Here is a 24,489-nt window from a genome sequence, read left to right on the forward strand (position 1 = left end):
AGCAAAACCCATGGAAAATTACTTCTCCTTGGTAATGACTCACATTCCCGTTCTAAAGCAATCTCCCTTCATTGTGTGAAATGCTAAACTGAATGACAGCGTGGGTATGAAAACACCTATAGAAAAGGCATTTGGATATAGCCTACATAACTACACTTAAAATGTTCTGTAGTTGATTCTTTTTTTCTTTTCCATTCCATATATTGGCTCAAAGAAAATAATTCAAAAGCCTATTGCCCGACAGAAATACCAAAAAAATAACGAAAGCCAAAGAACATTCTTAGGCTCAGTGGTTGCTGAAAGGATTTACCCTGCCACAAGACAGTGCTTTATTGTATTTAAAGAAAAAAAAAATAGAGGAGCAGCAACTTATCACGATTTTCCACTACTGTGCAATAACAATGGAACCAATACAACATGGAAACCTGTTAGGTGAGATTCTGTGACATCTGGAGGTTACAGCCTTACGCTCCTTCTTGCTCAGGATAATTTAAAATTTTGCGGTGAGCTTGGCGCAAATATTGCTGCTGCTTGAAGTAAACCTTAAAAGCTCCTTTTATAGCAACAAAAGCAATTCCACCCTGAAAAAAAAAAGATATTTTGAAAACCTGCACAGTTCAGTGTCATATCATTGCAAATGTTCTCAAAAATTTCCAGTCAGAGATTTTTTTCTAAACATATGGTATTTTCTTCTAAAGATTAACTAGTTAGTAGCGTTCCAAATGCGTATCTCAAAGTTTTCTGTCACAATGCATATTACAGAGGTTAATGTTACTTAAAGGGATAACAGACTGAATTTATAAAAGCTTTTATTTCCTTGGAAGTCTTACCAGTATTCTAAATTTAAAAATCAAAATCTTATTTCAAGAACAAAGAATAGGCAGATATGTATTTGCTTTTTACCTTTTTCTGAATATATACTATACATGTCACGAAATAGTATTGATAACCATTCTGTAACTAGACTATGAAAAATGGCACTTGCCAAAAGTGGACTAAAATAAAATCTATTTTTGTAAAACAAACTTTTTTCGCCCTCTAGAAAGCTTTACAATATATTTATCTCAAATCTTCAAAATGAGACACCAAGAAACTTTTAGTCTGTATGAACATTTCCAATATCACTGTTTGTTCCATATAAAAGAGAGAGGTGCATAAACATTGAGGAATTGAAAATGGGCTGAAGTGACAGTCAGAGCAGGGATTCCATATTACCAAACTCAGTGTACTTGCCCTTGAAAGGCTGCAACCAGAGAGGTTTTCACAAAGGAAGAGACTGTCATTCCCCCTCCATTTGAATTCTATGGAGAGCTAATTTTCCTCTCCTTATTAAAATAAGAAATGAAGTATTTCTTTCAAAATCAATAAACAAAAGCTAATATAGAAAGGTTTATAATATAAACCTCAGTCTTCCCTTACAGAGACTGTTCTTAGAAGATGCTGGCTCCTCATCTTCATTGTCAGCCTTAATTACTGCTAATGCCTGCCTACTTCAGTGCCAGGTAAAAGTTTCAGCCTTGTCATGGGCTGAGATTAGTTTCAGTCATAAAGACAGTCTCACACACATGATGTTTGTTCACTGCTAAGACAGGCAACCTTAAAAAAAACCCCTTTCTTTAATCAAATGCTCTTAAAATTCTGGATCAATTTATGTTCCTTTTTCCTTTGCCTCCTTCCTTCACAACACTTCATATTCCTGTATCATAATAATTTATGAAACAAATAATATTGAACCTTACCAAGATTGTCCTTTGTAAATTTGAGTTAACACTGCTGAACATCAGCTTGCCAACTATCGTGGCAATTGTAGGGAAAACTAGAGCTCCACACAAAATACGTGTGGCAGAGACGTGATCTGCCAAAGGGTTGGCCTCTGCTGGGATACGAGGAACAGGACATCCAATGCCTAAAGGGATAAGAATAGAGGAAGAAAAGGTCACATAGCCACTGCCTCAAAAAGAATACAGAAAGTACATTACTGCCCATTCCCCACTCCACTACAAATCTACAGCCCAACTTCTTTTTGAGAACTATCCCTCTTCTCAGCGAATATTCTGTTTCCATTAAATGACTGCAATAATTTTTACTTCCAAGTAAGACCCATGAATTTTAGTCACTTGTTCTGGTTCTAAAGCCTGAACTGAAACCATGCTCCTGCTACTCCTGCCCCACCCTTCTCAGGACATACTATACAAACACAATCCAAACAGAATGAATGTGAAATAGAGGGATGGTGTTAATCACCTCTGCTTAAAAATAGCAAAAACTACTAGCCTATCCCCATCTCCTATTCAATCAGTCAATCTTATTCAATCAAATTCAATCTTGGCATTTCCTTTTAAATTTAATCACATTACCTGGAAATATGCTGTTCAAAATTTGTAGCTTATTAGAGTATTTGCGCCACAGTCTGAGCACATAGTCCTCCCAACGGATCATCTTGCCCAGTATTAGCATGACTGGGATAGTGGGGAGGCCAATCAAAAGGAATAAAGGATCAGCTCTCTCCATCACATCAAGACCTTCTTTGTGACCCACAACCTGCAAAATATGCATACAGTTATCAAATGTAACAGAGGCTACAACAATCTAACCATGTACAAAAGAACAAAAATGTAACTTAAAAAGTTGAGTTTATTTGAAGCTGCCCACCTTTTCAGTTAAAGAAAAAAAGAATATTGTTTAACCTAATTTACTCTGATTTCGCTTTGTATTCTTTGTTGCTTATGGAGCATAATGCAGGTGAACTACCAGCCCTAGTTTGTAAATCATTAGTCTTGCAGAGAGCTGTAACAGAATGCCTTACCATCTCAAGAAAGGTTTTATGTCTTTCTGTGTAAGTAAAAGCCTAAACATCTGAACCACTAATAATACAGCAGGCTTTCCAAAATGCATTTAAGAATTTACAGTTTTACAATGATTAATTCTAATCAGATACTACTGTTCTAAAGATAAACTGATAGTAGATACCTCAGGATATTTTTATCAAAATTTTATGTTTTTTAGGAATACCTTACATAACAGATCACAGTATTTAACTATTGTTTCTCTGTACAATGCAGGAAGATTAACATTATTTTCACCTTTAGTGGAAATAGCAGCATGTAAAATCTTCACATGTATCTTATTTTCAAATGTAGTTAAGTTCAAGGATTTTAAAGGATCATTACTACTGCTGTATCTACACTTTTCTACTGACATATAAAAAAAATTAATCAGGCTTCCATTTATAAAGTGCACATATTAAAACTGTAATAGAATGATGCCTTATGTCTTCTAAAAAGTACATTGTTTTAATTTTAAATAAATCTAATAGGATTGAGGATAAAAAAATTACATTAAGAGTGGTAGATATCCCTCTACAGTTGTCTCAATTTAAGCAGTATAAATGCCAATACAGTCCTTGAACTGCTTCCAGGAATGACAGGCTCTTTCATGACTTTTTCTGCAATAATCTGTGAGGACTAAAAACACTAAAATAATAATTGTGTTTGTCAGGCACTGGATTTTCTGATGTATTTTCACTGACTTCTCGTTTTCTCCTTAAGTACAATAACTTATCAAGTCTTCAATGCATGAAAATTAGAATTAGGAGATAAGAACATTAAACAACAGCAAAATTTAAAGTAAGGAAAACAACAAATCCAGTACTTCTGGAATAGGTAGGACACAAGGAGAAGAAGCTATGGTAATAGTATCTTCAAACTGTACCTTTTTGCCTTGCTCTGAAAAGCATTCCATGTTATGCCTCTAGAACAGGAAGCTATGTTACTCTAAAAATAGGCATAACCAATATTGTTGCTGCCAAAAGATTATTCCTGAAAAAACATTCAGTATTTGTCTTCCAGCTTCTTCAGTATCTTCTACTCAAGCTGTGAAGTCTGACACTATCCTTTTTCTCCTTATAGTCATTGCCCATCAAAAAAAGCCTCAGTATCTTGTCTCTTTCTGCTTTAGATTACTGTATTTCTCTGCTTTCAGTAACTCCATCTGACTTGTTACTGACTTAGCTACCACAATGTCAATTCTGTATTTATTTTTCTGCTCCTGAAGTCTAAAAATAGCTTTTGTGCTTCTCTCTGGCCCTTCAGCTAAAGGAAAGGAGTCTGAAATGCATTAGGAGACAAGCTGTATTAAACCTAGCAAGGTTGGGGTGGCAAAAGGGGTGGAACTGTTTCCCTCTACTGCCCACTCAATCTCCTCATCTACAAACTAAACTAAATTATTGTCTTGTCCAGCTTGCCATCCATACAATCAAAACATTCAATCATGAAAATAGCAAATTCCTCATACCTGGGATTTGACCAGCTGCCTAAACTAACATTTTGACAGATCCTCACTTCAAAAGCAAAACAACTGCAGAACAAAGCATTTATTTTTCCATTTGGCTATGGAGTTCTAGGGCAGCTAAAAAGGTCACAATTTCCTTCAGAAAGAGAACTCAGTGTAGCAGTGAGCAAGGAGAAAAGGACTGATGCATTTCCAAAGTCTGGTTGTAGTATTACAGATGGTTGTAATGTTCCTGTTGGAGCCACAAGAATAAAATATCCAATGAAAAAAATGTCTAAGTGCACCACTCTGTAATACACAGACTTATCCACTGGAATGGAAGTGGTATTGAAAGCCATTACACATCACCTATGCAGCTGCCTGCCCCTCAGCCACACTGGTACAGGGAAACCACAACCACTCATTTGGGCTCCATTTCTGCTCTCAGATCACATAGAAACTGAACCAAAACAGCACACGATCTTCAGAGGGAGTGACCTGCACAACTGCAGGGCAGTACCACACATCCCAAGAACTAGTGCCAAATGACTTAAAGGGAAAAGAACCAGGTTGTATGTTTAAAATTAAGCTGTGTAGAGGAGTATTTATTAACATAGAGGTTTGTTAATTCTATCTACAACTGAATTAGCATCAGAAATACTTTGATGCTTTCTGGCAAAATACAGGTTATGGACTTGATATAGGAATCAAAAACTAAAAGTGTAATGAAAGTAGTTCTGATTGTACAATCTCTGAAAACTCTGCTCTTGTGGTTGAACTAGGATTGCCATGAACAAGTCTTTCCACAGCTAATAGTCTACCACCTGTCAACATTACTTTTTTATTTAAATAGCAAGTTCACAAAAACAGAAGCAGAAAAAGTATTTTTCCTCTTTCAACTAATCATACAGTCTGAAGTAATTAAAACATTATTAATTTGCAGTGTTTTGCATTTCTTGCTTATGAATTTTCCTTTATACAATTAAAAAAAAAATCACATTACCCAGAAAATAATTTACCATGTTTCAATCTCAACCCTTTGAATATTACTAGCAAAGTTTTTCTCCAGGTAAGAAAAAAAAATTATATTTCTTGTCTTTTCTGAAGAATTACTCATTATTGGTAGCTAGGTGATAACGGTACCTTTTCCATGAGAACAGAATTGAGCTCACCAGTCTGCCATACACAAGGCAGCCAGCTAGAGCAGTAGTGGGTTTTGTTAGCTGCAGACTGAACCATGCCCAAACAGGCATACTTGCATTATAAACTATGACCAGTTAAACGTGAAAAACCATCTTGAATTCACTGCTAAGTATACTGAAAGCAGCTAAGCATGTTTTAAGTCAAGGAAAGAGGAGTCTGAATTGACTTCTGCTTTCAAAGCTGGCAAGAGGAGGGAAGACGTGTGTACCTGCATGACCGTCACCGCTCCGTACGTAACAGCTGTCCAGTAGATAGAGCCCACCATTATTCCAGCTGCAGCAAAGGGACATGCCTTTGAAATCAGTCGATCTGCAAGATCCAAAACGTAAACAACTGGACCTAAGATAAAGGAAAAGTAAGGTTTCAAGATAGATATATATAGAGACACACACAAAAAAGCATACTGTAGAAAGGTCAGCATCTATCACCAATAAGAAAGAACAAATAAGGCAAAATACAAGTCTGACATACTACACGTGCCATTCAAGTGAGAATATATAATTAAAAAGCTATTAAGCTAAACTTGTAAGTTCTTTCTACCTACCATTTCATTTACCACATAATCTTTCCAGGAGATTGATACACTGCTTAAAGCACTAATTTACCCACCGATTAGCTTCCTTTGTGTTGAATAAGAATTGTTCTTTTGTAGAAACCACTTTAGGCTTATGCCTTTTCTAATTGTTAGATATTTTAGTTTTCTAAAGGAAAAAATAGCGATTTTTTGTAATGTACTTCACGTCCTCATCTTTGACAGCTTCACCTGAAAATTCTGTCACTAAACTACCATGCTATGCAGCAAAAAGTAGTGCAGATAATACAAAAGATTCCTTCCACTGGAAGAGGCTGCATTCAGTATGTTTAGAGGATCACCTCTCAAAACACTGGAAGAAAAAATACTCCTATTCAGGTTATTCAGTGCCTTTGACAACAACACATGAATAGGTTCACTGTTCTGTCTATGCACAACTGCACTTTCCAGACTTACACAGGGCAAGATAATAAATACCCTGACTACCTTTGGTGAGGTAAACAAGTGCAATGCCTGCATCTTTTCTTTGAGGGGACTGCAAGAGCGTGAGTGTAGCAAAAGCCAGAACGCTGAAATGTATATATGGAAGTGAAAAACACTGTCACCATAATCCACATTACTTTTGTATTTGTCAACAAATTCTACATACAGACTGTCCTCCCACAGCACATATGCATGAATAGTTCCTGTGAGCTCCCTATTTTTTCCTACCAAAATCAGTGACAATTCTCAGAAACAGCCTGCAGGCATTCCTCAAGTAACTAATCCTTCATGTCTCTCAAAATTTACCCACAGTGACGAAATTGTGATTCCTGTTTCATGACTTAGTTCTTCTTTTTCTAGAGAACAACTCTATTGTGAATGATTTCAAAAACCTCGGTTCTAACTCAGCTCAAGTCAGCTGGTGAAAAAAAACAACAGGAACATCCAGTTCAACTCTTAACAGTTGTTTGACTTTCCAGAACACACTTAAGAAGGTGCTGGGATGCCTATCAGTATGCTGGAAGTAGCAACAAGGTCATATGTGCAAGTACTAAATGCACAGTAGTTTACACATCTTGACTGTTTCCCAGAGTCACTGAAAAAAGTTGTTTCATCTTGAAAACTTATGTTTGAAGACAGGAGACTCAAATGACACTGAAGGTTGCTTTATAACACAAGTCCTAATGAATTACACCTACTGATACTAATCATTAAGAGAAACCTGGATAGAGAATTGGGTACAGAATCTTGAGAAAATACTAGAAAAAAACTATTGAAACGATCTTTTAATTCATCCTTAGGAAGGATGTAGTGAGAAAGGAGGACAAAACTGGTTTTGCTTTTTAAGAAGAAACAGGAAAATAAATATCAATGTTACCCAAATTAAAGAAGGAAACATGAAACAAAAAAAAATTTTTGTTTTTAAAAATACATCACGCTTTAAAGAGTTTTTTTCAGCCAAACTGTTTTCTATTTATTAAACGGAAGTAATTATCTAAAAGATATTTTGGTTTGTTTCAAAGTGTTAATAACATTTTCCTATTAAGTAAAAGTTCTCAGAAGAGCAGAAAACAGCTCATAAGAACATAATTATCACCAATCACCAGAACTGATAGGTACTATCAAATCAAAAATGGAATTATGATTTTAAGATATATCATGAGAAGTTGTTTTGAACTAGTAAATACATAAAAAAACACCAACTGTTCCTTATATTCACTGATGTCTCCTGAAGTTGGTATTACTTCTAAACTATAATCATGAACTAAAATTTGTGTTGGGGGTGTACTTTCACAGAATTTTTAGGAAAAAAGTACATTAGGAAAGTCTTAAATAAGTTTCTGGACTGATATGCCTCAGGGAACAGTATGACTGAACTGTCTTCAAGACACCTGCTGCAGAAAAAACAGGGCCACCAGCAAGGCTTCTTGGAAAATTCTTACTGTCCTTACCCTGCCTAGGATGACCTTGATTGGCTTGTAGTTGAACTGTGCTATAGCAGCTTTGGGTTACTAGAAAGTTACAAAAGCACAAGACTGCCTCACTTTTTTGACACTTCAAAGTCGCGACTGATGTTCCATGGACCCAAATTTCTCTGCTCTGCTAACTGATGTCTTGTGTACTCTTACACAAGTCTGAATTTTTATGCCCTTATCTTTAAAAAAGGGAAAAAAAGGTATTGTGAGGGAAAATATATCAAAATACAGGAAGGAAGTCTCACATACATGCATGCAAGAGCTGAACAACCTCATGCAAGAATTTTAGGCCAGCTTCAGAATCCAGGAATGTTGGAATCTAAGCTTTCAGATGCAATATGCCACGAATTGCAGGAACAAATTAAAATGCCAGTTATGTTAATATATCCTGTCCAAGTTATAGTTGCTTCCCCTTTTTGCCATTGTCAAAATAAAATGCAAATGCAGCTCACATTACAGTTTCATCAGTCAAAATACAAATAAGAATTTTAAACAGTATCAAGTTTTGTGGTGCATTCTGCGTCCAGAGAGAAACCAAATCTTCTTCCCAAAGCCAATGCTAAACATTGTTTCATGCTTTCTTTATGATGGAGACTTACCCTATTCAGCAAAGTTGAATTGTAGTTGTTATATGAATAACCTGTAGTAAGTTTCATACTGGTTTATATATTTTTTATATCAACAACACAGTATTGTTGTGTATATATTCCTTCCCATTACTGAGTGTTCTAACTTGGTAATCAATGTCATCACTCAAAATTCCTTTGACACCTTAATTTCATCAGCCCTTAAGCTAATAAGAAAGGGGTCCTGTCCCAAAGAACTGGCAGTGAGTTATTTTCAGCTCTTTCATTACAGAAATAAGATACTTGAAAAAAACCTTCTTTAAAAAACTCTAAATGCCTGCACTCAATTGCTACATCACCATTTCTTTAACAAGCAGTTTTACATTTAAACAAGATTTAAGTTTCCATGGCAACATTTCATTTTCTTGATTTGCTTAATATATCCCATAGAACACATGGGCAAACGAGGGCTGAAATAACAGCAAGCACTGCTAATTTAAATACATGCAACTTACTGTGCATTATCCTACTTGGCTACTCAAATAAGAGACTCTGGAAGACCATGTCTAACTCTTTTTTTCACCTTGACAAACAGAGCTAGAGCAGTATCCAGCAATCATAAATATTCTGCCTCTTGATTACAGGATAATACTGACTCAGAAACACCACCTGACCAAAGCGAAAGTATGTTTTTCCAGTAATACCATGTGCTGCTTAGGAAATTCTCCCCTGAATTTCCTCTGATAAGTGTCTCTGCAAGATGAGTCAAAAAAAGGATCTGTTTATGTGCTGTGTGTCAATTGCTGAAAGAAGTCACCTCCTGCTCAACAAGAAAAATAATCCCATTAGCCAGGAAATAATTACAGGTCAATCACGAGATTTATCTGTATACCTAAGAGGAATACATCCAAATTTTTTACAAGATATTTAAGCCACCAAAGAGGATGCAAGCAAAATATGAAGTTATTTCTTTCTGTCTGGAAAAGGGAATAGATACGTTTCCAACAGAACTAGTGCTCTGAGCACAAGAAAGGGAAAAAAAAAAAAGCAAGCAAGAACAAATAAATAAACATCAATTTAAATAATCCATATCTTACCTAGCTTTGGAAATACTATTAAATATTCTGCATTGCACTGAGGACAAGCAACTCTAGCAGTACTGTTTCCTCTTTGCTTTTCATCCACCCAGCGCTGCAGACAGGTCTGATGCACCCATTTGGTGGAGCCCCTGCACCTGCAGGGTCTCACCCACTCTGCTGTCCGATCATCCTCATCGGTAGCAAAACAAACCCAGCAGCTTCTGTAATCACAGGAATGAAAAAAAAAAAAGATATTTTCTGCTACTTTTCCATGCTTAAAATAAACATTCACATGTGAAAGCATGCAGCTTTAGAAAATGTGCACCTACATTAGATGATGGTTGTTAATTCATTGTTAATCAACAGAAGTGTAAGCATTTTGTACCACAGTTTTGCTATAAAGTCAACATAATAAACATAATTTTACAGATAGCTAAACAACTGCTTTATACATTCTGAATTATTAATTAAACTTTTAGATAATTTATGATTAAAGAGCATTGAGACTTTGAATAATTCAACATATGAAAAATCAATATTCTTTAAATGTTTTATCATCTCCTACAATATTTTGGTAATTTTTTTTAAATTTTAAAAATGTAAGATCAATACTGTAGTCTGTTACTTGGGAAACTAAGTCTAATCCATTTAATGATTAAACACAACACAAATTATAGAATATATCACAGAAACCTCTAAACAATTATATCAAATTCAAGTGCTCTCTTTGAAAAGATGAAGTATTTAGTTCAAACAAGTTGACTTTGTACAATATAAATTAAGTTACAAAGTACTTCAAGAATACTATTGTACCAGTAGAGGAGGAAATGTCTGCTTTGGAGAATTATGTGGACATGAAAATTCAAATATATTAATTCTGTAAGGAGAGAACACAAGACCAACAGTCTATACCACCTGAAGTGAGCACAGAACCTAGCAACTCCCAGATATCTGGTCTGATAATGAGGCCAGACTTTTGGCCAACTTACAAGGGAAAGCAAACTATGGATCTAAACTAGGAAAATACCAGGTATGTTCAGCCAGTAATTTTTACTGTGAAACAGTTTGCTAATTCTCATACTGAAGATATTGAAGTTTATGTAATAAATCAGAATCTATCAAAATAAGAATATACATATAAATATATATATAATTTTGATTTTTTGAAAATATTTTATGCAAGCCATTGCAATCAGTGTTAAACCCTTGAAAAGGAGAATAGCAACAGCATCCCTATAATTTAACTACCAAGACAATGTAATTACAATCTAATTAGACATTGTGACCTAACTGAAGTTTCACATCACAATTTTGATTATGAAGTTTTGTTCTCTTAACAACTTGAGTAACATCACTAAGATGGAACACTAAAAGGTTTCTTATGTGTAACAAGTAACAGGCAACAATTGAGGAAGAAGAAATTAAGAAATGTTCTGGCATTCATAAATAAAGGACTTTATTATTTGAGAAGAAGGATTGTGGAATCTATGCCATGACATTACAATGATTCACGATGCTTTTCCTCTCACTTTTGTTTGTTTTTAACTTCTCTTTAAGGAAAAAGAAGGGAGAATCTGGAATGGGAAATCTAATTTTGTCAGGTTCCCACTTCAAGAAATGAAAAATATTGTCTAACAGCTTTGCTTTTAAGACCTCACTATTTTGGGTAATATTCTATTTGTAAATTTAAAGCGTTTCTTTACAGAAGAATAGCCATGTTTTCTTTACAGAAGAATAACCATGTTTTTTTAATAGAAATGACTGTGCCTATAAAATACTTGCAAGACATTCCTTAAAGCACTGAATCTTTGTAACATCTATAGTGGTAGAAATATATTGAAAAAGTTGCAAGAGCATCAGAGCAGAAGGCAACATGAAAAAATATATTACTGGCATACTTGTAAAAGGGACTACAATTTGAGATTCAGATTCATCTTGAATCAGAACTGTAGTTTCTTCCAATCATCTTAATGGGAAAGTAAAATCAAAGTCTGACTTGGCTTTTTTCTGTCCTTCCCCACGCTGGTTTGTATCAAAATTGTCATGCTGTGACAGGTATCACTCCTGTAACACCACCCTTCTTTTTGCCTTCATGCTCCCAATATGCACTGTCCCAGTACTGCAGTCCCAAATGAAAGGACACATTAACCTTCCTAAGCAGGAGGAGGAAAGACAGACCAGCCACAAGTTAGAATTTAGACGAAAATGCTGAGACCATAACCAAGATTTGTAAGGATTACAAATCATGGCTGACATTTTGGTTCATTGCACTCAATATCAAATTCTTATGGAATAAAAGTTCTTGCATTGTTCATTGATTTTTATTTACAATAATAATCCCCAAATTTACTTTAAGAATACCATACAATACTACTGATAATTGTTACTCTTCAGCATTTTTTTTCTGCATTACAGGTAAACATTTACTCACTCATACCACATCCTATTTACAACTGCTCTAAACTTGTAATTCAGATTTTTATTTAAAAATTAAAGACTTCACAATAGAGCTTGTTAGGTCTGAGGACACCATCACAAAACGCAAGTCTAAAGTTTATTCAAATAATGACAGCATGAACATAATCTTGCTACACTGCAGTTCTAACTAGTGAATTTGTCCATGACAATGGTTATAGATTAAATTCTGTTCTCAAGTTCTCTGTCAAGTTTAGTAAGTCAAGAAAAATATCCATCTTTTCTTTAATTGCTTCATCCAATTTCTTGCCAGCCAATCATACCTGAAAACCTGAAAGACCTATGAAAGGAATAACAAAATCCTTTACAGACTTAAAACCTTTAGCAAGTCATGAATAATGAACAGTAAATTCCCTGTATACTGTCATCAGCTCTATCTCTTTCCATTGACAGCAGCTGTAGCAGAAAGGACTAAATAAAACCATTTCAAAACAGGTATCTAGGCCCTTGCCAGATTTTCCATTTTCTTGTACTGAATAAAATATGACCTTGATTCTTCCCACTGAATCAGGTTGCTACTCAGATAACCTGAAATAGAAAGGGCTGAAAAGGTGGAACAAAGAATTGTTTCTGATAGAAACTCAAGCCTTTTTCCTTGATGACTTTCTACATAGCCAAATCAATAACACTAATGTATTTTTCCACACTTCCTTGGCTAAAAAAAAAAAAAAAAAAAAAAAAAAAAAAAAGAAAAAAAAATCAAAACAAAACATACAAAACCCCAGACCAGTATCACTATTGCACTATTGCAGCTCTGAATATAAGGTTACAAATGCCTTTTAGATTCAGCTCCCCAGCAGATGAAGATTTCCAGTCTCAAAAATTCTATTCTGACTCTGAGGATAACGCATTTTTTGCATCTGTTTTTTTCTCTAGCAAAGACAAACTCTTTCCAGGGCACTGCTTGTGTCAAGAGCAAAGCAGATGGGGAGGAAGTTGTATTGAAGATTAGAGATCCTATACTCCAAATGTTACATGACTAATCTAAGAAACCAAGGCCTGCCTAAAACTGGGTTCCTCCAAACCACAAGTTTCTTACCAGTAAGGAGCCCACTCTCTCTGGTACCTGGTTGGAGCTACAGCTCCAACACATCCATAAGACCTCCAATATCAGACATACCTAGACTGCAGTCCTTTTTATTAAGCTATACCCCTTCTAAAGGTTTCTTTTTCCAAAATCAGTCTTCAATGGGACGGAAGACCGTATCTAATTCATGTTATTTAAATCACATCTGACTCAATTTGTGAAAGCTGAATTCATCATGGAACAGCTTTGTTTTCAAGCAGGCGTGACTGTGTAAAGCAATACGAAAAAGTAATTTAAAAGCAGTATGTTGATTATCTATACACATTAGAGTAAAAGATTTGCAAAAAATTTCTAAATCCACATAAGCCCAACAGATATCATTCTATCCACAACACTTAATGGAAGATGACTTGCTAGACTGGGATAGCACAGCTGTTTTATGATCTGCTTTCAAATATTCAGTACTGCAAGTGGGAATAGAAATATCTTGGAATTTTTTCCCTTATGTTCAGTGGCATACAGATATAAATGGTCAGCAAAACCAGAAAGCATCTCAGAAAATAAAGTGCTACTAGACTTTTAGATCTAACTCTTACTGTGAGAAATGCAAATGTGAACATGCATGACACACTCCAGAATCATAAGCTAAAAACACATTTTCCCTCTCATTATAGTTCCTTCATGAAAGAAGAAATTTTCTGCATTTCTCCCACATCTTAAAGCATAGCGTTTTTCCTTAAAGTGGCAGGAATTTGCTGATGTCTTGCTGCAAGAATAAAGCATCCTTGCCCTGCTAAGCGTGAAGTGTCTGGGCAGCTTATTGCAATTGAATTTCACATTCAAAAAGAAGAAAGTGAAAAGGCTGAAACATAACTGATAGCAACAATAGTACAGAGAGCCAAGTCAGTGAGGGTTGAAAACATACCTTGAAAGAAATGACTGAAAGCATTCCAATAACTAGCCATAAAAAGGCACTGTTCTAAAGGATGACCACCCACAAGTCTGCCATTTGGGGCAATTTTCATGAGCTTCTATAGCAATTCTTTATGCATAGTTTATGTCGACAGATAAAGTATCTTTGATGATAAACAGTGATAAGCTTTTCACTAAACTTTCCAACTACACTCTAAGTACTACAAGATCATGTTTAAGTTGGAAGACAAGGTTGTCAGAAAAACGGAGTTACCTGGTAGCATTAGGCTGCTTTGGAGCTGGCTGGAATTTCAGTAGGGGGACAGCAAACTGTTCTCTCAAAAGGCAAGAGAAACACCTTATTGCAAATGCTACCACTAAGCATTTCCTTTTCCTGAGTGTGAAGAACCAGCACCAATAAGATCTTGTTCTAGAGGGCCACTGCCTGGCCATGAGACAATGCAAGCCTAGCCTACAAACCCCGGATAAAGGCTACAAAGACAGGAATACCATTAACCCAAGAAATGTTAGCTTATGTCATGATTCACAGAAGAGATTAAGTGCCAAAAGAGATGAACCCACTTGCAGGATTATAGATGGAACACTGCTCTTTCCCTAATATTTTCCTGGCCATCAAACAAAGTGGAAAATACTTTTATCTTCAATCCAAAACCCGCCTATCAAACTCAAAACACCCTTAGACTATCCTAAGGGGAAAAACACACAAGGGAAATACACTGAGTGAAGAACAGATACCAGTGCAAAAATAGCCATCTTAGATGCTCCACCGTGACTTTAGCCCATGCTTTTAAAGCAGCATGGCACAGCAGCCATATGCCAGCCTGCATCACTCAGCTAGAAATCATATCATCACCTTGAAACAAAGTCTAGAATTTTCAAAGGAAGTCCTGAAAGTCACTTGACCTTATACTCAATTCTGCTGTGCCTAGTCATCAAGAATAGTGGGCAATGCTGGGTAAAGGAGGCATTGCTAAGAATCTACACAAAACAGTAACTACTGCAAAAAGCAACGCTTTCAATAAAGAGAGCTCAAGTGCAGGATATCAAGATAATGTTGGTGAGAACATATGGTCACACAAGTGGTATTTACATATAGGTTCTGACTTCCTCTAACCTCAGGATGACACTGTATAAACTAGACTTTAAAAAGCTTTTAATAAAAGCATGTGGATAACTAAAACCCAGTAAACAAACACATTAAAACCCCATAGAATAATTAACTACAAAGTGCACCAGAAAGATCTACTGATTATCAGAAGTTCAGTTCAAGCTTTATTATTCTCTCAATTATAGCTTAAATCAAGGAGAAATATTTAATACTTGAGTTCACTGCACTATATAAAGGCAGAGATATGAGTAAAGAATTGTTCACCAAATCCTGCTGCTTGTGGATAACATTAAACTTTGACTACCAGGCATCACCTATTGTGTTTAAATTGGGCATTAGGAAGTTTATATGGTCTTTGCTTCTAGCCAGCTTAGAATAAATAATCCCTCCTCAGGTCCATCTATCTTGTTGGGTTTTAGTTTGGGTTTGGGTTCTAGTTTGCCAGTAAAAAAAATTAGCTTTCATTCTGGATAAATGAAACTTTTGCAATCAGTTATGTAGACATATTGCTTTCACAAAGTCCTCAAAATTCAGTTATCTTAAAGGCTTTAGTATTACCATACTCTTTCAAAAGGAAAAACTGACACATCACCAAAGCCCGGTGGCCTTGCTATCAGCCTTTAAATATGCAATGGATTTTGATGTTAGAAACATTTGTTTTATTTCCTAAGTGAGAGAGCGAGAATAGGGCCCTTCTAGATGTATACAAACAAATCAGGAAAAACTACTACTCACACCAGAAGCGCTTTATTACTAAAACATTATACATTTTGCTAACTGAACTCTTACTATCCTATATTAGCAGCTTGGCCTACAACTAACAATTTAAGCTACTGAGTGCCTGCTGGGGGTGGGTAACACTGATTCTTACCATCTTAGGAAGCAAAACAAAAGTGGAAAAAGAAAAACCAAACCAACAAAACCAAAACAAAGAACCCCATACACACACAAAAAATAATTTCCTTCCAAAACTGAAACATGCTTTGAACAGAAAGTTGACATGTAGCCAAGTACATACATAGCAAACAGTAAAGAATTCTAATAGCATTAAGTTAATGCTTTAAAATTTTAATGGATTTTTTTATAATGCAGATAGCATATAATACAATATAGGGAAAACATTTTCTCATGCATTGTTTGACAAATCTGTCAACAATCACAAACACAGGAAGTAACAGAGATGTGAAGCAACTAGGAAATTATGTAGTAGAGGCTATTTAAATTTACTTCCTTGAATGTGATTTTAAACATCTTAATTACTTATTAATTACCTCTAAGATGCCCAAACTCCAAATGAAGACAAAACTATATAGTTTATATTAACCAACAATGCTATTTTGCACTGGGAGAAAGGGGAAGGGAGTTGCATCAGAAAAATACCAATACTGGTATTTGTGGTGCATGTACAGAGTAGATGACAGATGCTACAAATATCAGGAGCGACCTACATACAGAATAGACCAAGTTTGACCTGCCTAAAACTGTAACCATCTTGACATTAAGCTCTTGCTGTGATAAGAAAAGGATAAGAAATGCAAAGTTATTCACAGAGTCTGTATCATGTGAGCTCAATCTCCTGCAGCCATTTTCCAGTGTCACACAGTTAATGTAGAAGTACAAATGAATCTTTAGGCACATTAGCTTTAGTTACAAAGTAAATACATTAGCATAGACGTCTGTTACAAACCAAACATAGTTCCTTGCTTTACCTTCAATTTTTAGTGAAAGTACTTGTGAAATAAAAGTTTGAATTTTTTAATATATTCCTAGAGTTTCATGGTTAAACATACAGAGTAAGCAATCTTCCTGTTAGGTTCTTCCAAAGAGAAGAGAAGGAAAAAAAAATGGAAGTGTAGTCTTCCAACTGCAAAAGTGAAAGACTCAAAAGCAAGCAAATTGCTTTGAACACAAGAGTTTATGACAGATACTATTATTAATCAAGTTATTCTTGATTATTCAGATACTATTATATCAAGTTATTCCAGTTTGTAATTTCTATTTTTTACCAGAAAGTTTACAGTATAAGAGAACAAACCAAAAAGCTCTACTTAAGTCAGTCATCTTATATAATCCTAATAATAAAAATTGGAACAATTTCTGACCTAAAAATTGCCAAAAAATTTTAAATGCTAACAAAATAGATTCTTGGGATATTAATACCTCAAGAACAACAAAAACTACCTATCAAATGTGGCAGACATTGAAAATTTGGAAATGTCTTTACTCTGAGTAAATGTGAACAAAATTGCAAGGAGTCTGATCATAACATTAATTAACTCTCCTCAACAAGCTGTGGAACTGACTGCATGACTCACCAGTAGAACAGTCACAAGCACCCTGCACATGGTCTTCTGTAATTACATCCCTCACAGAAAGCTAACTTATGTCGGCACATTTTAACCCAATAGAAAAAATACACTTCTAAACAAAAATATTCACATTCCAGGAGGCATTTAGAAGAAACAAATGAGAAGAGATCTGGAAGGTATATAATGACCACATTGCAGGCTTGAAATAAAGGGTCTTGTCTTTTTTCTAGAAAGATTGTGAAGAAATAATTAATTATATTAACATGGCTTTAAAAAAAATACCACTGAACGCCAGCCTGTCTTGTCCATGACAACTCCATTATTTACCACCTTCCCACTGTGTTAGCAGTTTCTTTTACTATGTACACGTTGAAGAAGAGCTGCATGGCCACAGGAGGAAGCAGACAGAGATATATAAACTGAGAACACTAAATAGTCCATACTTCTCATCAGCGATCACTTGAAAATCTAGAAACACTAACAACACTTATCCAAAAAGTTTGTTTCTGTGAAAGTTGTTTCCAAACACAAGCATATAAAGGGATTCTCTGGTTAGCCCTTAAATCAGTATTTACTGATTTAATGGTATTTAGTTTTTATAGGGGAAACTATTATATAGCAGGCCAGTTTAATTTTTATGTTAACTTAGAAACAAATGAACAGCTAGTCCCTGATTTAATACAACTTCAGTGCAATGTTTTTAAGCAGCATTTAAAAATGGACATTTTGATTGTAAGTTTTCTTATTCTACAGTAGTGTTAGGCAGGAAGTGTCTAATCCTTCCCCCAGAATCACTGACATAAAAATCCTGATCATAAGCACTTCCATTAAGTTTTAGAATTTTTTGGCAAAAAGCACTCATATTAACATTAACACGACAGGAACAAAAATTCTTACGAGAAAAAAAAAAGAAATTCCCAGTCCAACTACACCAGAAGTTATCTTAACTTTTATGTACAAATTTAAGAGCTGATGCTAAAAGAGGCCAAGTGCAGATCTGCTAGAAGGTGTCAGTGGACTGTACCTCCCTTTTGGCATCTCCAGCATAGTATGTTTAAGTTATGCAGTACAGATTTTCCCACTGTGCTGTTTACCCACTTAAACTGGGACTGCATCTAGACTTGGTATCACAGAATTACAGCTTGGAAGGGACCACAGGAGATCTTGTCAGACCTCCTGCCCAAGACAGAAGCAACACCAAATTCAGACCAGACAGCAGAGCATTATCCAGCTGAGTCCTGATCTCCCCATGGACAGAGATCCACATCTGCACTGGGCAACTTGTTCCCAAGCTCAACTGCATCACTCCCATCCTCACATGCTGAAAACTTCTCTCTTCAAATTTGCAGTTGATTCTCATCATCCTGCCAGGAACCTCCACAGTCAGTTTTCTGAAGAACCTCCTTAGTAGGTAGAAGGTTATCAGATCTCCCAAGCTATCCATCCCTTCTCCAGACAGGCCTAGTTCCCTCTAGCTTTTTCTACTAAGTCATGTGCTCCAGCCCCTTGACCAACTTATGTAACCTCAACAGTTTCATTTAGAAACATCAGCCAGAAGCAGTTTGCTTTAACCACTTCAGATTGAGTCCTCTTACTCTTTTGCACTGGTGATGAATTTGCTACTTGTGGTAACAAACGCCAGTAAAAGCATGAGCAAGTCACACACTCTTTTGATTAAGGTAGGTATTACATCCTATAAAAATGTAGTACTCAGCCCATTCTGCTGTGGAGAGGAAAAAAAAAACATGCATCAGAAAGCACTTATTTTCACACCAGGAATTTTCCACCCTCTGTGCTATGCAGAAAAGCATAAACATAAGCAGGTTAAGATGTCAAAAGCACCAAACAAGCCTAAAACAGCTGGTACATTCATTACCACTTTAAGTATTACTTTAAAAAAGTTGTTCCAAGTTGTAACCTTCTGATGCTTGTCTGTAAATTATTATATATTTATTCAATACATTTACATTAACTGTCAGAAGTTTTAACTTCAGTGAGCACTTTAAGACACCTTTCCATGACAGAGGAAACCATTAGAGCTTCAAGCACTTTACAGAGTCAGAACACTTTTATATGATGTATGAACATCAACTTCCAAACAGTTGGGGTAAGGACAGGTAAAAACAAACCGCTTGTTTCCTTCTTGACAGAGACTAACCTAGCACAGTCCATTCTCTACTCTTACACACCCTTTCCTACTAAGCATGAATAACCTACTCTCAAGGAAGAACAGAAAGCCAGGTACTTCTATACACTGACAGACTTCAACCAGAAGTTAGGAAGACCTCTCTCAAAAGTGTTTAATTGTTGTGAAGAAAGAAAATAATTACTTGAGGCAGGACAAGGAAGAGAGACGTGCTTAATCAGTACAAGTAGAACAGACTGAGTAACTGCAGAGAGGGCATTCTGTGAAAAATAAAGATAATACATAAATCTTGTATTGTGTTTTATGTTGCTTATTACTCTGCATATGCGTATCTTATCTAGCTGAACTCCACTCCTACAAAGAGTTACTTATGTAACTTCTGCCAGTGAGAGAAATCAGAGCACAACATACAGTACAAGTTTAAGATGTTCAGAATAAACACCTTCAATCAAGTACCAAATTGCATTAATTACACCATCAAGGCTGTAGCATTAGGGTCTTAATCCAAAACCATGTATTAGGTTACTAAAGTATCAACAGTTAGTTGTGCAAATAAAATTAAATTAATGTCTGCACTTTCAAAGAAGGAAGGAAATGTTTGTGATCTCAACACAAACACCACCATAAATGGTGACTGGAATGGAAAGAGAAACTGAAAATTATGTACAAAACCAATGCATATTCTTTTTTCTTGGGAAGAAAAAAAAAAAGAAAATTCCCATGGAATCAAATGACAGTTAAAAAAACTGAAATAGAAAATCCAATGCTATTTTGCAATTTTAGAACTACAATTGCGAGCATTTTTCCAAGAGATCAATGATCTGGCAAAGAGAAATTTAATTGCAACAAGAGAGTATTCCTCTCTTGATAGTAAGAGTAATTTCTTAAGCACAGTACAATTTATGGTTTAATTGCTTTTAAAGTCTACCTGCAATTTCAGCTCTCTTGTCTCCTTTTGATAGGGAATGGCAAGGGCAGAGACTTAAAGTCACATCATGTTGCTCTAGTTTTTATCAAGGATATTGACCACAACTGAGCAACTATCATGCAATCAGAAAATTAAGAATGCTAATTCAAAAACTAAACCGCGCTAAAATTATCACTATGTTGATTCTTCAGCGTGTACCTCCACAAGCCTTCAACAGATGATCCATCAGACATTGACTAACATCTCTGAACACTGAAGTAACAGAAAGCAATGATAACCATGTTCTGACCAGGTGGCAAATATATGGAAAAAAGGGAGCAGTTGTCTTTAATTCAGATAGTACATGAAATACCACAAATCACTACTACGGGACGTGCTCTGAAAAACAGAACCCCAGTGTTTTAAGCCTTGGCATAACCAATTGCAAGAGCAATACACACATAATTCAGCTGAAGTCGAGAGAATAAAGCTTAATATGAGTACACTTTAGCACTATAGCTCACATTAACAGCACATAAAAAACCCATTGCCACATAATTTCAAGTTTTAATGAAGATTACTACAATTCTGTAATTTATGCATTAAACTAACATGAACAAAGGCATTAAAAATAGTTAAATAATAAAATCTTACCATTTAGCCAGATTACTAATCCCTGCCTTCAAGTCTACACATTAGTCCAGAAATATGGCTTTTTACCATAGATTGAAAAGATTTCTGCTTGCAGAAAGGGTAGTATTTTAAGAATTATTGTCTGGAACTATTATTTAAACATGAAAGAGAAGAAAAAAATTACAAGAGGGATGGAAATTCCAATTCTAGAAAAGATGATGCCAATCATATGGTTTAGTTTCCTAAATGCTGCAGATGAGACAATCCACAATGTAATGTCACTTCACGGTCATGCTTCTTGTATTTATGCTACAACCAATCCTTCAGATATGTATAAAATCCTTAGCTAGAAATTTTGAGTAACTAACTCCTTACATCGTAACAGCTATTTACCTTCTTCAATATAAATCCATGGGTTGCTTCTAGACTGAAATCATGCAGGCAAAGAAAGGATGGAGCACAAAATACATCAGAGAAAGATGAATTCCAGGCAACAATGTGGTGATGCTATCAAGTCAGTCCTTGCACTGGAGAAATCCAACTTTATTAAGGAAATAAAGCCTGTAGTCATACAGGTATAGAATCTAAGAGTCAAGAGAAGAATCCAACTGCTCCCTCTCACAAACAGAGAATTGAAAAACTTGCTCTGAGAGCTCTGACCCTTGCATACAAAGCAGTGCATGCATCCAGATCTACAGCAACACCTAATTCCTGATACAACAGCATGAAACCACTCTTTGTGGTGATCTAGGTACTGGCAACAGAAGAAAACCCTTCTTTATCCCCTCCTTAACTATTAGAATGCAAATAAAAGTCGGCTTCACTGGAAAGACGTTTTCTGCATCCTTCACTAAAAGATCTGTATTTTATTTAAAAGTATGCACTTTGTATTAAGCTATAATCATTAGCAATTACTCTTAAGATTTTGCATATCTATTTTTTTTCTTACTGAGGAAAACAAGTATCTGTCAAAAAAGATAACAGTAAAGAAGGACTTCCATTCATCAGAATCTCCATTATATAATTTAACCATGGAGTATTGTCCCTTAAGATGAAATAGTTAAAGTTTATCTTGACCATCACTGCAAACATGGAAACAGTTATGTACAACCTTCAGAAACATCAGATGCATAAAAATCTTTTATTCAAATGTAACCCTGCTCCAGAAAAATATTTACCAGAAAAAATGTTCACAGTGACTGTATTTTGAGGTCTTGGTTAGTCCAAAATCCTTCTACTGATGTTATGCTACACTCTGAATTAAATTAAAATCCTAAATACTTGATTCCTTCTTACTACTACATTCACCACTTGTCACACTCATGTTTCTAAAGTTTCCTAATAATAACCCCAAGGAATTATTATATGAAAGCTACAGCCTTTCTTCATACCTCCTTTTATGCTGCTTAGGTACTTCAAATTCTTTCCCTGCTGTCCTTGTTATTAAGGAAATCAGAGACACTGTCCAATTGTTTTACATATCTAGCTGCTCCAAGTATACTAGAAAAAGTCTTTGAAAAAAGCCAGAGACACAAATTATAATTTCACAAACTTGAAAGGATACAAGAATATTAAATGTACACCTGTACATACCTGTACAGGTAACAACTGAAGAACAGTAAACTGGTTTGGCAATCAGGTAACTAACTTTCTTTTTTTTTTTTTTTTTTTTTTTAATTAACTGTTTAAATTAACAGTTGGTCACAACAAAGATTACAAATGCCACCTCACAACCATTTCCCAAAAAGGTAAGCTAGGACTTCAGAGTGTGATACAATAGCCATGGGCATCAGGGCATCCACTCTGAGTATTATGCTTTCCTAGACCTCCAAAACACAAAATACTATATATTACTGGGCTACAAAATTCAGAATGTAGATGAAAGTTTGTTGTTTTGTTTGACTGTTTTTTGTTGTTTTTTTTAGTTTAAGAGGAGCTGATTCAGCAATACTCTTATAACATAAATCATGCCTTTGTCATCTCTTTACTTTTTCAGTTTTTCTAGAACACAAACTTTCCCTCCCCAAATCACTTTTATCCTCTTTCTATATCAGACTGGAACTTCTCATTCTCCCCTTGCAGGCTGCCCAAGTTATACCCCTGCCTCCCATAGTTTGTATCTCCATCACCTGCCTGATGACAGGGGCTGTATTTCATTACACTTTCCTTAGAGGTGACCTGGAAAGGAGAATACCACCAGGATTCTTTTTGATTCCTTTTGATGAAAACTTGACATGCTCACCAACAGAAGCCTGGTTGCTTCTGGATCCCCACCTTCTGAGATACCAGGCTATTACAACTTCTGCAAAAACAGGCTGTGAATGTGGTTTACTGTTTGTAGGGATAGGTTGCAAGGGCCTCCTGGATCAGTCAAAATTACACTTAAGGAATCTTAAGTGCTCGGTGGAACAGGGTGAAAGTACTACATATTCAAATAAAAGCATAAAGAGAAAACAAATAAAATAAATAGATTTTACAAGTTAGTAATTATAGACGAGGAAAGATGCTTAAGTCATAATAGGTCTAAGGTTGTAATTTTTAAGAACGCTCCAGAAAACAACGGTAGGCTTTCTTCAGATCATAAAACCAGCAACAAAACATACAAGGCCGGCTAAGCTTAGGTCATCTTTTGGTGCCTTACTTTACGTGCACGTCAGTGCGTTCCCTACCCAGAGGCTCTCCTAGACCCAGGGACAGCTCCTGCAGCCGCCCAGCTGCCCCACAGCCCGTCCGGCCCAGGCACACACACCCGTCCCGTGGCCGAGGCCTGCGGCAGCGATCCCTCCTCGCCCCTCAGCTGCCCGCGGTACCTTGCGCTGCTTTACGACAGCGCTCGCTCAATCTCTGGCAGACCACTAAGGATTTTAGAAAGCAAAAAAGGAAACCGGACCCGCAACACTGGGCCCAAACCCGCCGCGGGGGGCTAACAGGCCCAGCCGGAACGTTCCCTCTCCGTACCTGTCCATGGTCTGCGGCAGCGCCAAGCCCGTCTGCTCGGCCATGGCCCCGGGCGGAGGAGCGGGCCCGGCCGAGGGCCCGGAGCCTGACAAAGGCGTCACGCGTGCGGCGGCGGAGAAAGGGAAGCGAAGGGGAAGACGGCAAATCCGCCCTTCCGAAGGACGACCGAGGCGGCCCCTCCTTCGGCAGGCGGGACGCGGCGCAGGGCCGGTGGCAGGAGCAGGACGGAGCGCCCGGGCCGCCGCGGGGAGAGGCGGCGAGCGCTGAGCGCAGCCGCGCCGCCCGTCACGGCCGCCCGGCCCCGCAGCGCGCCTGCGCTAAGGGCGAGCGCGAGCCCCAGCCCGGAACGCCGGGAGCTGTAGTCCTGTTGTAGTCCCGCCGTAGTC

The 24,489-nt window shown here is 36.6% G+C and overlaps 1 protein-coding gene across 1 annotated transcript; it reads right to left on the bottom strand.

Annotated features, from left to right (window-relative positions):
* Positions 1–290: 290 nt before the first annotated feature.
* On the bottom strand, positions 291–24,396 carry MARCHF5 (membrane associated ring-CH-type finger 5). Its single transcript, XM_015632571.3, has 6 exons — positions 24,104–24,396; positions 9,626–9,828; positions 5,681–5,811; positions 2,358–2,541; positions 1,740–1,906; positions 291–581 (listed from the first exon to the last, which is right to left on the bottom strand). The coding sequence occupies exons 1-6, from the start codon at positions 24,145–24,147 to the stop codon at positions 465–467; spliced, it is 846 nt and encodes a 281-aa protein (XP_015488057.1). The 5' UTR covers positions 24,148–24,396; the 3' UTR covers positions 291–464.
* Positions 24,397–24,489: the final 93 nt, after the last annotated feature.

Source organism: Parus major, chromosome 6, assembly GCF_001522545.3.
Source record: "Parus major isolate Abel chromosome 6, Parus_major1.1, whole genome shotgun sequence".
NCBI lineage: Eukaryota > Metazoa > Chordata > Aves > Passeriformes > Paridae > Parus > Parus major.

Coding starts and splice junctions, on each gene's coding strand:
- MARCHF5 (XM_015632571.3), bottom strand. CDS start 24,147: ATGGCCGAGCAGACGGGCTTGGCGCTGCCGCAGACCATGGACAG. Junction 5,812..9,625: donor AATAGTATTTCCAAAGCTAG/GTAAGATATGGA, acceptor CCTTTATCTTAG/GTCCAGTTGTTTACGTTTTG. Junction 1,907..2,357: donor TTTGAACAGCATATTTCCAG/GTAATGTGATTA, acceptor TTATCCCTTTAG/GCATTGGATGTCCTGTTCCT.